At 49.9% G+C, this 14,572-nt stretch overlaps 1 protein-coding gene across 1 annotated transcript; it reads right to left on the bottom strand.

The window, feature by feature from the left end:
• Positions 1 to 936: 936 nt before the first annotated feature.
• LOC127309008 (uncharacterized) lies at positions 937 to 4,228 on the bottom strand. The gene is made up of 2 exons (XM_051339981.2): positions 3,087 to 4,228; positions 937 to 2,631 (listed from the first exon to the last, which is right to left on the bottom strand). The coding sequence occupies exons 1-2, from the start codon at positions 3,845 to 3,847 to the stop codon at positions 1,155 to 1,157; spliced, it is 2,238 nt and encodes a 745-aa protein (XP_051195941.1). The 5' UTR covers positions 3,848 to 4,228; the 3' UTR covers positions 937 to 1,154.
• Positions 4,229 to 14,572: the final 10,344 nt, after the last annotated feature.

Raw genomic sequence — 14,572 nt, 5'->3', positions numbered from 1 at the left:
ATGCATTCAAGGGGAAACCCTAGTCTTGAAGCCTCCTCGGGCTTTCTAAATACTAAAATGGAATGAAAGGCCCCAACACAAAACCATCATGTATTATCACCTCGATTCAAAATTCAAGATCGTTGTGGTTGCTCGATGGTGAGCTCATGGGTCGGTCTTTCTTCCAAATGTCTCTCAATCCGCTATTCCCATCTTCTCCTCCGCATCTCATTCGGCTTGGTACTCCCTAAGATCAGGGGCGGAGACAAGAAATTTAGGTTGGGTGTACAAAGAGATAGAGGATTAGAGTTTTACTAATTAATTATAAGATTAACTCAGGGTTGTGAGCTATGTTTTAGTATGAATTTGCATTAGACTTACAGAAACTTTCCCTTCTCCCAAAAAAATTTGTACAGCCATTTCCTTAACTGGCTCTGCCTATGCCTAAGACAAGGTAGCGAGCATCTCGTATGTAAAATATCGTAATGGTTTTATCTCGCCATAAGAAAACGTTTTTTCTTTAAGTTTCTCTTAGGTCAAAATTTGTTATGTTTAAACAAATTTCTTTTCTACAATAATGTTGGTTAAATTAAATAAAAAAACGAGTTTTATAGGATTTGTTTATAGGGAAGGAGAGGGTACCAACAATTATTACTAGTACTACATCACAATGAGATTTGAGTATAGTGTGCACAATTATATCAAGATCAAGGACCACAGACAGACAGTCAAACACAAGTGGGATCTTCATTTCTTCTCTATTATTTTCTGTTAGAAAATGTAGCCTCAGTTTCTCATTTTCACCTATACTAGCTAGTTCTTCGTTATTTTTATCAGGCGCCGTACAATGTAAAATATTGAAAACATATGCATCTGCCGACACAGCTTCTTGGCATTGACCATTACACGTCCTCACACATAAAAATAGTGTGTCCTTGGTCGACAAACACAAATGTGTAGGGAGCTAGCTAGCAACCTACTAGCTGTGATTATGAAATTGATCAACAAAACTAATCTCTTGTACATATATAAGCAGTAGTAGTAGTACTAACAAGTAAGTGATGGATCATAGCTAAGAACAAAGCAACGGCACTAACAACAAAAAGGAAGAAAATTTCCATCCATAGAGCTAGCTAAATTTCTCATGGCATCCTAATTAACTTAAGCTCCTTGGTCTAATGATCGTCGTCGTGGCCATGGCTCTGGTCCACTTCGTCCTCCTGCCCTCTCCCCGACGTCGACCTGCCCATGTCATCGTCGTCCTCGCCGTCCTGGTGCGCAGCACCGTCGTTCTTGCCAGCCACATTGCTGCCACCAGCGTCGTCGTTGGGGAACCCTGGGGGCAGGCCGTAGTGGGTGTCGGCAGGGTACTTGACCACCGCGTCGAGCAGCTCCGAGCTACCTTGCTTGCTGGCGGCGTCGACGTTCCCCGTGCCGGCGATGATGGCATTGCTGTTGCCGGCAGCGGCGGCGCCTGAGGAGGACCCGGTGGTGCGCGAGTAGAGGCGGTCGAGCTCGTCGAAGTAGGGGCAGGTCTTGGCGTGCGCTGGCCTCTTCTTGCCGCTCTCCTTGGCCTTGCGGAAGTATTTGTTGATGTTCTCCCACTTCTCCTTGCACCTCTTGGCGCTCCGGCCGCCGTACCCCGCCGCCGCCATGCGCGTGCTCACCTCCTCCCACAGCGGGCCCTTCAGCCCGGGCTCCTGGAACCGGCCGTCCAGCCCCGACCGCACCCGGATCAGCGCCTCCACCTCGTGCTTCGGCCACCGGGACGACGAGCTCATCAGCGGCAGCGACGTGTCGGCACCGTCGTAGGGGACGAGCTCCCTGCCCGCACCCACGTCATGGCTCGTCGCGTCGTCCGTTGACGCGGGCGCGGGGATGGGCGCCGGCGGCGGGAGGACGATGGCCTCGCCGGATAGCTTCTCTAGGTACGCAATGATGGCCTGCTCCCTTGCTGCGGCGCTGGCGCGGTCCTGCGCGCGCGCGGCGGCCTCGCGCGCGAACTTCTCGGCCTCCTGCCGACGCCACGCCTCGTCGCGCGCGGCCCGCTCCCGCTCGCGCCGCTCCATGGCGTCCAGGAACTGGCGGTGGAGGCCCTCCTGGTGCTCGATGAGCCGCTGCACCAGCCGCTCGAAGAAGGATGCCGACGCGCTCTGGACCTCGTGGCGCCGCCGCTTCCGCTGCTTGCGCCGCGCCTCCCCCGCCGACGCCTGCTGCTGCGCCTGCGGTGGAGGCGGCGGCTGCACCACGGCGGCCGCGTCCTCCCCCGCCGACGTCTCCGACATGTTCGCCTGTGGCGCTTCCTCGGCCGCGGCAGCCGCGCCCGGGAGCTCCGCCATGGACGGCGGCGGGAGCACGGCATTGTCGTCGCCCGTAAGGCCGGAGCCGGAGCCCGTCTGCCCCGCGCCTCCTCCGCCGCCGCTCCCTGGCTGGTAGATGGCCTCCAGCTCGCTGAACAGCTTGTAGTTCCCGCCGGCCCCGGCGGACGCGGCCGCGGCGGCATTGTCATCCCCGCCGCTCCCCTTCTTGAAGTAATTGGCTGGTGAAGCAGCCGGCGCCGGCGACTCCGGCGTCGCCGCCTTCTCCTTCCCCGCGCCGGCCCTCTTGCTGCTGCTGCTCGTGCTGTGTATGTAGTCGATGTCCAGCGGCCGCCTTCACAAAAATCAACAAAATTAGTAGAAGCAAGAAAACGAAATCACTGAACAATCCAACCAACTGTCAGCAATTCAGAAGAATTTGCAACAAGTATATGAGTACAAGAACTGCATCTGCATGGCATGCAAGAGGAGAACTTTTATCGATGTAATGAGGAGGGCCAAAAGGGCCAAAAGTTGAACTATCTTTCATGGAGGAATCACAATCATGGCCATGAGGAGGTTCAGGTGTGCGCGCGTGTTGTTTTCCGTCCATGTCTCTCTCAATCATACCACTATTATTGCTCCTCCTCCACTGCTCCCCACCCCCGAGCATCCAAAGCAACAAAGTTGCAATCTTTCACTGTCCGTCGGTCCGCCATGAGTGGATCCGAGCAGCAAACAAAGAAATCGACATGTGCAGTGCGCCCGCCATGAATGAATTCTAGTAGTAGTAACAGGAGGAAGAGGTACCAGGTGGGCTCTTTGATGGAGGTCTCCTCGTCGCCGGTCCAGCGCCGTACGCGGCTCTCCGTGGCCGCCTCGTCGTCGCCCCCGCCATGCAGCATCATGCCGCTGCTGGCGCCTCCCGCGCCCTCGTTCATGGCGTCGTCGGTTCCGCCCGTGGCGCCGCTGCCGCCTCCGGTGTCGACCGCCAGCTTGAAGTTCATGGCTGCGGCCAGGAACGGGGGCACGCCGGGAGGGGCGGCGCCGCCGGACGGAGCGCGGGAGGTCTCCGGCACGGCCGCCGCCTCGACGTCCAGCCCCAGGTGGTGGTGATGCTGATGCTGCTGTTGCTGCTGGTGGTGCGGCTGCGGAGCCCACCTCGCCGGCGGCTTGTGCTGGTGGTGGTGCTGCTGCTCGTGGAAGAGCTGGAGGTGGTGCTGCTGATGCTGGGCCGCCTGGTGGTGCAGCAGCTGCTGCGTGAACGGAATCCCGCCGGCGGCCGCCGCGGGGCCCCCGAAGTGCGCGAAGTGCGGCGGCATCTGCGGCGCGTGGTGCTGCTGCTGCTGCTGCTGGTGATGGTGGTGGTGCAGCTGCATCGCGTGGTGGTGCAGGGGCTGGTACCTGAACGGCGAGCCCAGCTCCTGCCCCGCGCCCGCCGCCGCAGCAGCCGCCTGTGCCGCCGCATGCGCCTGCGCCTGCTGCTGCGGCGCGGCGGCCGCCATGGCAAATCCGCCGTCCATGATGAACTGCTGGAACTCCGACACGCCGGCGCCGTACCCGGACTGCATCGCGGCAGTGGGCTGCTTCCTTCTCTCCTACTCCACTCCACTGTCCACTCCGCTTCCAGTAACTACTACCACTCCACACTCCTCAGTACTCCAAGCTGAGCTTGAGCTAAAATCACTCAGCTCCTCACATGTCTGAGCAGCCGAAGCAAGAAGAAGAGCTCCGAGATTGCAATGCAAGCAAGAATTATTGGGGGAATTGGAGCTCGAAGGAGGCTGGAGTAGCTAGAGGATGGGGATGGGGGTAAGAACAACGAAGGACCTCACCTACACGATTGGGATGGCGTTAAGGGTAGGCAGGGTTGGTTTTCCATTTTGCTTCTATTTGCTCAGCTTTATCTTTTGGGCGGTTTTGGAAAGGGGTCCTTGCTGATGCCTATATTTGGAGATGGGGTGCTCTTTATGGCTCATCTTCTGGTCCTAGTCCCGGTTTGAATGGAGGGTTCCTCCATAGGGAATGGCCTCATTAATATGTGGTCTTCTGTTTGTGTACATAGATGGGTCATGTTTCTTTGAGGTTCTATACGTAGGATGTATGCTCTTTTATTTATGTACATAGATGTGTCATGTTTCTTTGAGGTTCTATATGTAGGTGTGTTTGACTATAATTGTAGTAAGGCTTTGAATTAACTTGAATTCTAGTATATAAAAGTCCTCAGTTCAAATTTGGTCGTTACCTCAAGATTGGTAAGATAGTGACGTAGTTAAAAGAGGGTAAGTGGTAAGATAGGTAATATACACCCACACATCATCTAACAATTGTTAGAGGTTATGTTCTTAAGTGCATTTGATCGTCATTGTAGTACTTCAATTCATTCTATCCAAATTAATTGAATCGTCTTTGTTTAGATACGGATGTATGTAGATGTGTTCTGACTGTAGATACATGCTATTTAGATATAGCTAAGTCAATTAATTTAGATCGGAGCAAGTGAGTTTTTGAATTAACTTTGCAATGGGAAGATAGGCAAGATAGTAACCTGGTCTTGATTCATGAATCAATTCAAACAAAATAGAGCCCAAAGAAGGTAGTAATTGGTAAGATAGGTAAGATAAACCTGCCAATTGTTAGAGTTTCTTTTTTTGTTGTGTTTGACTGTAATTGTTGTAAGTTTTTGAATTAGCTTTGCAATGGTAAGACATGTAAGATATAACCTGGTCTAAATTCAATAATCCATTCTTACAAAAGAAAGCCAAAGAGAGTGGTTGAATAGTAGATAAACTGACCGATCTTATTCACGGTATCCTCTTGGCAGACACATACATCGCGCATAGCCTGATAAAATATTATGTTTTATAAGTCATGGTTGCTCCATGCGTTTGCATGATAAAAAAAGTGCTAAAACAACTTAAAGGAGATCTAGAATTGGAAACTGTGAACTGGCGCAAATATGACCATATACAGATATACATTATTTCTAAATTCATTCTTCTGCATTTTTTCTGGCCGAAGGTGAAACTAGTTCTCTTTAACCATATCATTGAGAGAATCACTACTTAATTACTTATAAAGCATAGTCTATACTCAAAATCACATGATGTATTGACCATCGACAAATGACTAGTTAAATATGTGATATTTATTTGATGTTGTGTTGCTAGGTGTATTCGTTTGTATTTGTAATAATTAGATTCAAATGATTTCCAATGATCGAACATTTCCAAATGAAACTAGGGCCCAACAACTATTATGTTGGTTGCTAGATGATGGATAAATAGGAGGATCCTTATATGATTCACTTGACAAACATACATAGAGCACATCATGTCGAACATTATAGGAGACTGTGACCTGAAGTACATGAAATTAATTGAATGGTTTATTCAAATTGACACCATGTATTCGGTGAAAAATATGACTATATATAGAATTTTTTGTGCAGAAAATTTATTGACGAATAAGGTGCATCTACTCTCCGCTTAGGAAACAAATTTGAAATGCAAAAAAATTATGGAAAGTATCATACATGTCGCATGTCCGTGTGTATTGATTGAACCCTCCAATGGTCGCATGCAATTTTTTATATAAATAAAATTGTTCAGAGCAAGGGCTGGACAGTGAAAAGGACCTGTCCAGGAAAAGAAAAAAAATGACGTACGAAAAGAGAAAAGCGAGGGTCCCTTCCTTTGGCCCGGTACAGACGTTGACGTCAGCTTACGCATGGCGTGGCAGGGGCACCACACACGTGCCGACGATTTTGCTTGGCCAAGCCAAGGCGGCCGGGGCCTAGGGAAGGTGCCCGGCGTTTCTGAATCATTTTATTTTTCGCTGATAGTACTGCCTGCATCTGAACAAGAGCGTCTCCTGAATTGGTTCCGTTCCATAGGCTTCGTCCCAAGATATTCTCATTGATATGACAAAAATGAGAGGGGCAATCTCCATAGGCTTCGTCCCACCGAGCCAAGGGGCCTCCCACAAAGGGTGTTCCATACATTGCCGATTGTGATGGTGGTGGCTGCATAGAAGATGTACATGTCCTCCTTGGGACACGGGTTGCCAGGACCCACCAAAATTTTAAAGAACCTTCCATTTAAGCCATGGCCATCACAGATGAAGCACCGTTGCAAACTTGTCCAAATGCATCACCCCCAAGGCCGTTGGACGACACACCTTATCCCATTTCACTTTACATTTTCCTGCATAGGTGGTGACCTTGGGCGACCAAAGGAAGGCATGCTTGATTTTGTTCATCAATTTGAGGCCAGGAGAGGTGTGAGATACTATGTTGCTTGGGTTGTGATGACCGAATTCGTGTGGGCCGTGCGGCTGGCCATGGTGACGCACTTGCCACTCTAAGGAGGTAGCTTCCTTGCACACTTGTCCTCAAGGTGATGAAAATCGACACGGTTTAGTTGCCACACCGAAAGCGGAAAGCCAAGGTACGTATTTCAAAAGGAAATAAGTTCTTGTAGCCAACAATCGTCCAAGAATGTCGTCAATATTGATATCCCCACAATGAATAGGGACAACATAGCATCCAAATTTGAATCTTCCTTACTAGCTTCCCTGCAACCAATGATTATTTGGAAGTGATTATGGATGGTCTCCTCTTTGCACCATGATCGGTAACCCACCCATGATTGTACTTGAGGCAGTGATGTAAATTTTTTCCTTCTACTAGTGTTCACCCTTAGATGGAAGAATTTTGTGTCGATGTCTCCATGTTTCATGTTTGTAACACGTGCACATCTTTCCATCCTCGCCCTTTCAACCATGGCAAAAGCAGTGAGCTGTCTTTTGAGCTGTACCTGAATATCCCTCTCTTTGTTGAAAGTTTCTTATTGTCTTGAGCCATGTCAAAGTGAATAATGACAAGAAAAGCCTCGTATAGCATAATTTTAGTGTTGGAGAATAGGCTCCTCCCTCCATTCTCTCAACTTCATTGGTGTGTGCTTTAGCTTGTGGTATAGGATTTGGCAAGGTTCAACATGAGTGGTTCAACATGGCAAGGTTGGGCGACAGCCTAGGGCCCAGGCCTAATGGGGCTAGGATGGCATCCTACTTTATACTCCTAGTAGATGATGTTGGGCTGATAATGTTGATGGTGATGCACAAGTCTAGCCCAGCATGAAAAGTACCGATTAGGTACATCGAGAGAGCGACAAACACGCAAACATGGATCGATCAATTGATCTATCGACTGTTAATTACTCTCTTATGTTTTCCTTTTTATTCCTCTGCATCTATCGGAAATCTCCGCCTCGCCCTTTTCTGCTTCTCATATCCCTAGTCGATGTGGTAATGTTTCCCCTGCCTCGGCACGTCCATTAATTCATGCTATATTGACCTGATGGCCTTCCTCGTCTCTTTTGGCCATCACCGAAGAACCATGCATGTTAGATTAGGGCATTAGGTTTCTACTTTTTACGTCCTAATTATAAATTTAGCATCAAGCATGTTAGATTACAGTTTTAGTTTTTTGAAGTTCCACCTTCATGTTTTTCATTCCTTCATAATTATAGTTGTTAGAATGCCGAAGAAATTGTCCGATGTAGCGAAAAGTAATCAAACAGAATGAGAGAATTGGTTAATTTGGTGTGGCGCGGGGGAGGCGGCAGAAGTGACAGTTGATGGGTTGGTGGGGTGGTAGAGGCCACCGGTGGTGCGGGGCACCCATGGGTCGCGAGAGCCCTATTCTGTTTCCTTCTTGGAGGCGTCGCTTTTGAAGAGTCTGATTTTCATGTGTTGTCTTGGTGGTGGTTGTATTACTGTTGCTAGGGCTGTGATGCTGTAGCGGGACTTTTATTTCTTAGTTTTCTCTTTCTCTTTTTTAGAGGTGTGTACCCGTAATGTTTTAGGGCATTGCGTCGTTGCAAAGGCTGTGTGTAATTGGTATCCTTCGATATTAATATATTCCCTTTATCGAAAAAAATTGGTGCAGTAGTCCGTGGTAGATAGCACGTTTGCAGGATGAATGCCCCACTTGGCTTGGCTACGAGGGTTCAAATTTGTCCAGCAAATTCTGCTCGCAATTCCAGGGTTGTAGTACGTTCTGTGCGTGCACACGGCGAGAGAGGTAGAGAGAAGAATAGACCTGCAAGTTCATTATTTAGGGAAACATGCAACAGCAAATTGGACGAGCCGTCGTTCGGTCCGGTCCGACGGGTGCGGCTGGGCTGGGCCGGGCCGGGCCGGGCCGTGCTGGGAGGCCAGGCCTGCTCTGACCACGTGTCACGTCGCGAATGGACGAAGGAGTTGACTGCTATAGGGCGCGGCGGAGGAGGCACGCCTACGTAGGTCACGTCCGATGGGACGCGATAGACATGGACATGGATTCCATCTCTCGCTGAACAAACCTGCAGGACACCTCTACGCGCTCAGCTCCATCAATTTCTGTCTTTCAAAAGAATGCAGCGGGACACAGCTACTCATGAATTTTGTAACTTGCCGATTTTAAAATTTGTACTTCTAACGCTGTAAAAAAAACTAAACGTATGTACATGCGTGCCATTTTTCGTACCCGAATTCAAAGGTATGTAATTTACACAAAAAAAGTCATATGTTTCAGATGAGCAGTCTCAATGAAACTTCCGCACCCCCAAAATATCTATAACTTAGTGATTATATAACTATGTAATTAAAAACTAGAGTAAGTTTAATCGAGATTTCTTTGGTTTTGTCTCCATCTCTCTCGCTCACAAGGACGAACATCCACTCCTTTTTCCTGTAATCTCCATTGGACTGCGCAACAAGCAACGGCAATCCATTTCTTCTTCTTCTTCTTCTTCTTCTTCTTTCATCTGCAGGGGATGTGGGTTGCTATTCCATCCATGCATGCCTCCCGGCGAGCACAGGCAGCAAAGCTCCTCTTTATTCGGTTCTCTTCCATGTCCAGGGATTTAACCACACTCTTAACAATGCCGGGTAGTTCTTTATGGTCAGCTTTGCAGTTTCTTTTCTTCCTCTCTCTCTGTAGTCTGTACTACGGAACAACGCTGCAAGCCTCTCCATCTGTTATGCGATGCAAGCCCCGCTCGACGCTTGTCCTAGTGCAAACTACACCATCACTAGTATTCATTTGACGATCGAGTCGGCATCTACCTCCAACTTACACCTCCCATGATGAGAAGCTAAGCAGAGTACCAGTGTCGTTAGGGCATCTCTACCGGCGCTAGGCGCCGGTAGGGGCGTCGGCACAGCCGTATGGGGGCGCCGACAGAGCATCCTCCATTTGGGGGTGCTGCTCCCACACCGGCGCTCCCCAAACCGGCGGCCCCAATAGATCATTTGAATAAAATCTTATAAAACATGCATAGAAATTCGACTAGGTTTTCGAATATGAAGTTTGGGCTAACATACTGCCACCAAATTCGAATGGGTTTTCGAATATGAAGTTTGGGCCAACATATGGCCACCGAATCGCCGTCATAGTCCGGCTGCAAAAACAACTTGTGCTTCCAGGCCAAATGATCAGATGAATGGGGTAATGGGCGGCTGAACCTCCATCGCGGGAACCAGCGGGCTGTCATGGACGCCGGCGCAGCTCGCGCCGCCAGCACCTGTTGGCCGATGCGCTCGCGGTACATCTCGTGCCACGCCCTCGTCAATGGGTCCATCTTCGCTATGTCCGCCATCAAGATTTTGGATTCTTGAGTCATCTTGGCCAACGAAAGCTGTTTCACTTCGTTGGTGGCTTTTATGGCGGCGGCGTGAGCTTCCATCTTCGCCGCCTCCACATTCTCCCTCTCTAATTCAATCTTCATATCTTGCTTTTCCAGTATTTCCTTCCACACGACAGCGGCCCTATCCGCCGCATCCTTGTTCTCCGTTGAGAAGGAGGATATCATCTTCTCGAGGGAGGAGTCCATGGCGGCCAATGCCGGCGCCGCTGAAAGGACACGGATGCCGCCTAGAGGGGGGGTGAATAGGCGGTTTAAAACTTTTACGATTATGGATTAACAAATGTGGAATAAAACTAGCGTTTAATTTGTCAAGCACAAAACCTATATAACTAGGGTTTACCTATGTGCACCAACAACTTATGCTAAGCAATACAAGCAACTATGTGATAGCAAGATATATAACTTCAAGCACGAAGGCTATCACAAAGTAAGGTGCACAAGTAAATAGCTCGGGTATAGGAATAACCGAGGTGACGCGGAGACGACGAAGTATCCCGAAGTTCACACTCTTGCGAGTGCTAGTCTCGGTTGGAGTGGTGTGGAGGACAAATCACTCCAAACGCCTCGAAGGCCTCACCGTATGCTCCTCGACCCTTCCCACCAAAAGGGAAGACCTCGATCCACTATGGAACCTTAGGGTGGTCACCGAACCCGCACAAAGCTTGGGGCTAACTCCACAACTTAATTCGAGGCTCCCAATATTTCGCCACAAAGGCCTTGCACTTGAGGAATCTCCACAACTTAATTGGAGGCCCCAAGAACACCACTAAGCCACAAAGCTACAAACTTGAGGCAATCTCCACAACTTAATTGGAGACCCCAAGAACACCACAAAGACCACTAAGCCGTCTAGGGTCCAAAGACCCAAGAGGAACAAGCTCCGGGAACAAGCTCCCGAAGAGATTATCTCACGAACTTTCACCTCTACTTATCACCGCGGAGAAGTCAAACCGATGCACCAAATGCAATGGGAAGAACACCACAAAGATGCTGCAATCCTTCACTCTCAAATTCCAACAAAGCTACTAAAGCTATTGGAGGAATAAGAGAGGAAGAACAAAGAGGAGAACACAAAATTCTCCAAGATCTAGATCCCAAAGATTTACTCACAAAGAGATGATTTGGTTTGGTTAAAGTGTGGATCTAGATCTACTCAATCTTTCTCTCAAATAGATGCAAGAATCATTGGAAGGGGAGAAAGATCTCAAGCTCCAAGAGGTCAACAACAATGGAGGAGAGAGGCTTGAGAGAGAGGAGGAAGAAGAAGCCACCAAGAAAGAGAGAGGGAAATGACTTAAAAAGGGGCAAGGGCATTTCTGCCCGTTGGGCTGGCCGACTAGTGCATGGGCCGGTAGTACCGGCAAGTTGGGGCGGTACTACCGCCCGCACTCAAAGCAGCAGCACGTGGCATGGGGGTGGCCAGGGCGCGCGTGGGGAGGGAGGCCGGTAGTACCGGCCTGGGCCGGCCGATACAACCGGCCATGGGCCGGCCGGTACTACCGGCACAAGTACCGGCCAAGGTACCGGCCTGGTGTGCATGTATACTAGAAGCCCTTCCACCTTGCCGGTACCCAAGGCGGTAGCCAGGGCGGTACTACCGGCCATCCAAAACTCCTCTATTTTATATTTAAACCAAATATGACAATATTGTAAAATCAAGAACTTAAGATTTGGAACTCCGAATCGACTGAAACCAATTTTGTTAGAAAGAGTACGACAAGAGCTATCCCAACAAAAAGAGAAAATATGGAAACTAGTGGGGGATGATTTTTTATAAATTTTAGAGGGAAAATCCCTCAAAACAAGAAACCGAGAAAATCACCCAAACCGAAAACGCAGCAAGTGATCACAAGCTCTAAAACACCACATGGATAAGATCCAAATAACAACCAAGACAGATGATGCAACGATGCAAAGGTTTGACGGCACTCTGAATGGTACGATCGAGTTACTCACTCGAGAGCCCCTTGATAGTACAACATCTAGCCTGTAAACCGGTCTCTCAACTAAACCATGAGACCGGTAAGAAAGAAATCCTATCAAGAGCAAACATTAACCTTGCGCATTCCACTTCAGCTCGATGATGACGATCTTGACCGCAACAAGATAGAACGCCTTTCTTGATTGTGCTTGCTTGATAAAGTCTTGCGGATTGCTCCCCCTTAATCCACTATGGGAGAGCTTATTCTTCGGTGCATCTTCACATATCCATGGACACATATGAATGGCAAGCTTCAAGCATGTGAGCTCTTCGAGTTGACTCATCTTGAACTTGCACCTCATTTCTTCGTATTGCAACCTTGACGCCAACTTATAGTTCAAGCATTGCCTATGGACAACTCCTACACATATGACTCAATGCAAACATTAGTCCATAGGGATTGTCATTAATTACCAAAACCACACATGGGGGCTCTATTCACTTTCAGCCGCATTCCTCTCGACCTTGGCCTTCTTGTTGCCAATGGGGAGCCCGGTGGAGGCGCCGGCGGGATCGACTGGCCCATCTTCCCCGACGTCGTCCTTGTTGAGAGTGAGGCGGATGGCGTCCCATTTTTTGCAACCCTCTAGTTTCCTAAAGCAGTGCATGAAGAAAAAAGCTCACTTGCTTCCACGCGTCGATGAGACATTCATCCTCCAAAGACTTCCACCTAGGACCACGAGTGTCGCCGACCCGCCTCTTCCTCTTCGTTGTCGTGGTCACGCCGGTGTCGGTGTCGATCAGCTCCACCTCGGCCTCCACCTCCTCCGCATCATCTTCGTCCTCGTCGGCCTCTTCTTCATACTCGTCGACGGGGGGTTCATAGCCGTTGCCATGGTGTATGAAGCCGCTGAGGATCTCAGCGCCGCCGTCAATCTATGCAACAAATAACCTACTTTGAGTCGTCGGCGGTGTCTACACCTGGACACGCCGGACGCGCTACCGAACACCTGGTGGGCGCTCCTGCTCTCGTCGCCAAAGAGGGTTCGGGGGAGGCCGGTGTCGTCAGTCACGTGGCCGGCGGTGCTTCCCGGGCGGCGCAGATCTGGCGACGAGTTCAGGTCGACGGGGAAGCGAAAGGCGCCGCTGCCCCTCGGCGCCGAATCCGGCGAGAACGGCGTGTTGGGGTCGAAGGTCGTGTCGCTGTCGGCGTACTTGGGGGAGTAGCGGGCGCGGCCATCCATCTGCGACAGACGCATCTGCGAGAGCGACGGCCCCTCCGCGAAGTACCCCGGCGACGAGGTTGAGCTGCGGCCGGCGAGTTGCTGGCTCCCTTCGGGCTGACCGCCGCCCAAGCTGAGGCACACGTCGGTGGCAGCCGCCGCTTTCGTGGCTTCGGCTTTGTACGCCTCAGCGGCGATGCGGCGCCTTCTGCGGTCGACCGTCACCATGGCGCAGCGGCATTTCTCCTCGTCCCACGCCTCCTGCGACATGGTCGTCGGCTTCTCCTTCGGTGCCACGGTGCGCGGCTTCGCCGGCGCCTTCGTCGGCGCCTTCGCTGCCTTCACCGGAACCTTTTTCTTCGGCGGAATGGCGGCAGCGAGGGTTTTTCGCGTTGGAGTCTGGATGAGAGATGGAGCGGCGGGCGGGAGAAATGAGCGGCGGAGGGGAAGGGGTTTTGGAGGGAAAACATGTATAATTTTGGGATATGTGGCTGACAGGCGGCTCCCACGCCCAAAATCATTCGTTGCGTGAGGCGCCGGCGCGCCCGATTTGCACCCTTTGCGAAGGGGCCGGAACGGGGTTGCTGACGGTTCTATTAGGCTCGAAAACACGCCGGCACTTTTTGAGTTGCTCCAGTGTGAGCCCATTTTCGATGCCGCTCCAAAAATTCTATCGGGGCCGCTATCGAGACCGTCGGTGGAGATGCTCGTACCATGCTGCTACTCTGATTAGCTATACCGGTACGTACTGGTAGCTAGCCGCTCGAGGTACATCTATTGATCTATACGTGCGCGCGCTGCAAATGTCACGATGACACGACGGCAGCGCGCGGCCACTCCAAGATAAGGAAAATGACAGAATTGATTGTACGTCCTCGGAGATAAAAATTCGATGGAGGCAGGAGTATACCGTATGGCCCTCGAGTCACAAAACTGGCAGTATGACCAGTTGGGCCGAAGCATGCATTCTTTGCTCATAGTGGAGCTAGAGCTGCTATAGCTAGGAATGCATCGGTGGCAGAATCTGACCACAAATGGCTATGCGTGGAAGTCGCAAATTTGTACTGAAATAGGGTCTGACCAGAGACCGGCCAACAACTCGGCTTTGACTTTGCACTTATACTCCCTTCCGTTTACTCCAAGTTAAATTTTACAAAGTTTGATTAAAAATATGAGAAAATACATCACTATCTATAAATCAAATACATATAATAAAAAAATTCACTTTATAATAATTCTAATACTATAGATTTTATATTATGTATATTAATATTTTTTATAAATATTTATAAAGTTTGATATTACTTGGAATCGAAAGGTTTTAGACTTAGTAGAACTAAAACTGAGTACATGATGTGCGGTTTTAGTGCTACTAGGCACGAGGAGGAGGAGGTTAGCCTATATGGGCAGGTGGTGCCTCAGAAGGACACCTTTCGATACTTGGGGTCAATCCTGCACAAG

This window comes from Lolium perenne, chromosome 6 (genome assembly GCF_019359855.2).
Source record: "Lolium perenne isolate Kyuss_39 chromosome 6, Kyuss_2.0, whole genome shotgun sequence".
NCBI classification, from domain to species: domain Eukaryota; kingdom Viridiplantae; phylum Streptophyta; class Magnoliopsida; order Poales; family Poaceae; genus Lolium; species Lolium perenne.
The sequence above is the reverse complement of the archived record's forward strand: the minus strand, read 5'-3'. Positions and strand labels throughout refer to the sequence as shown.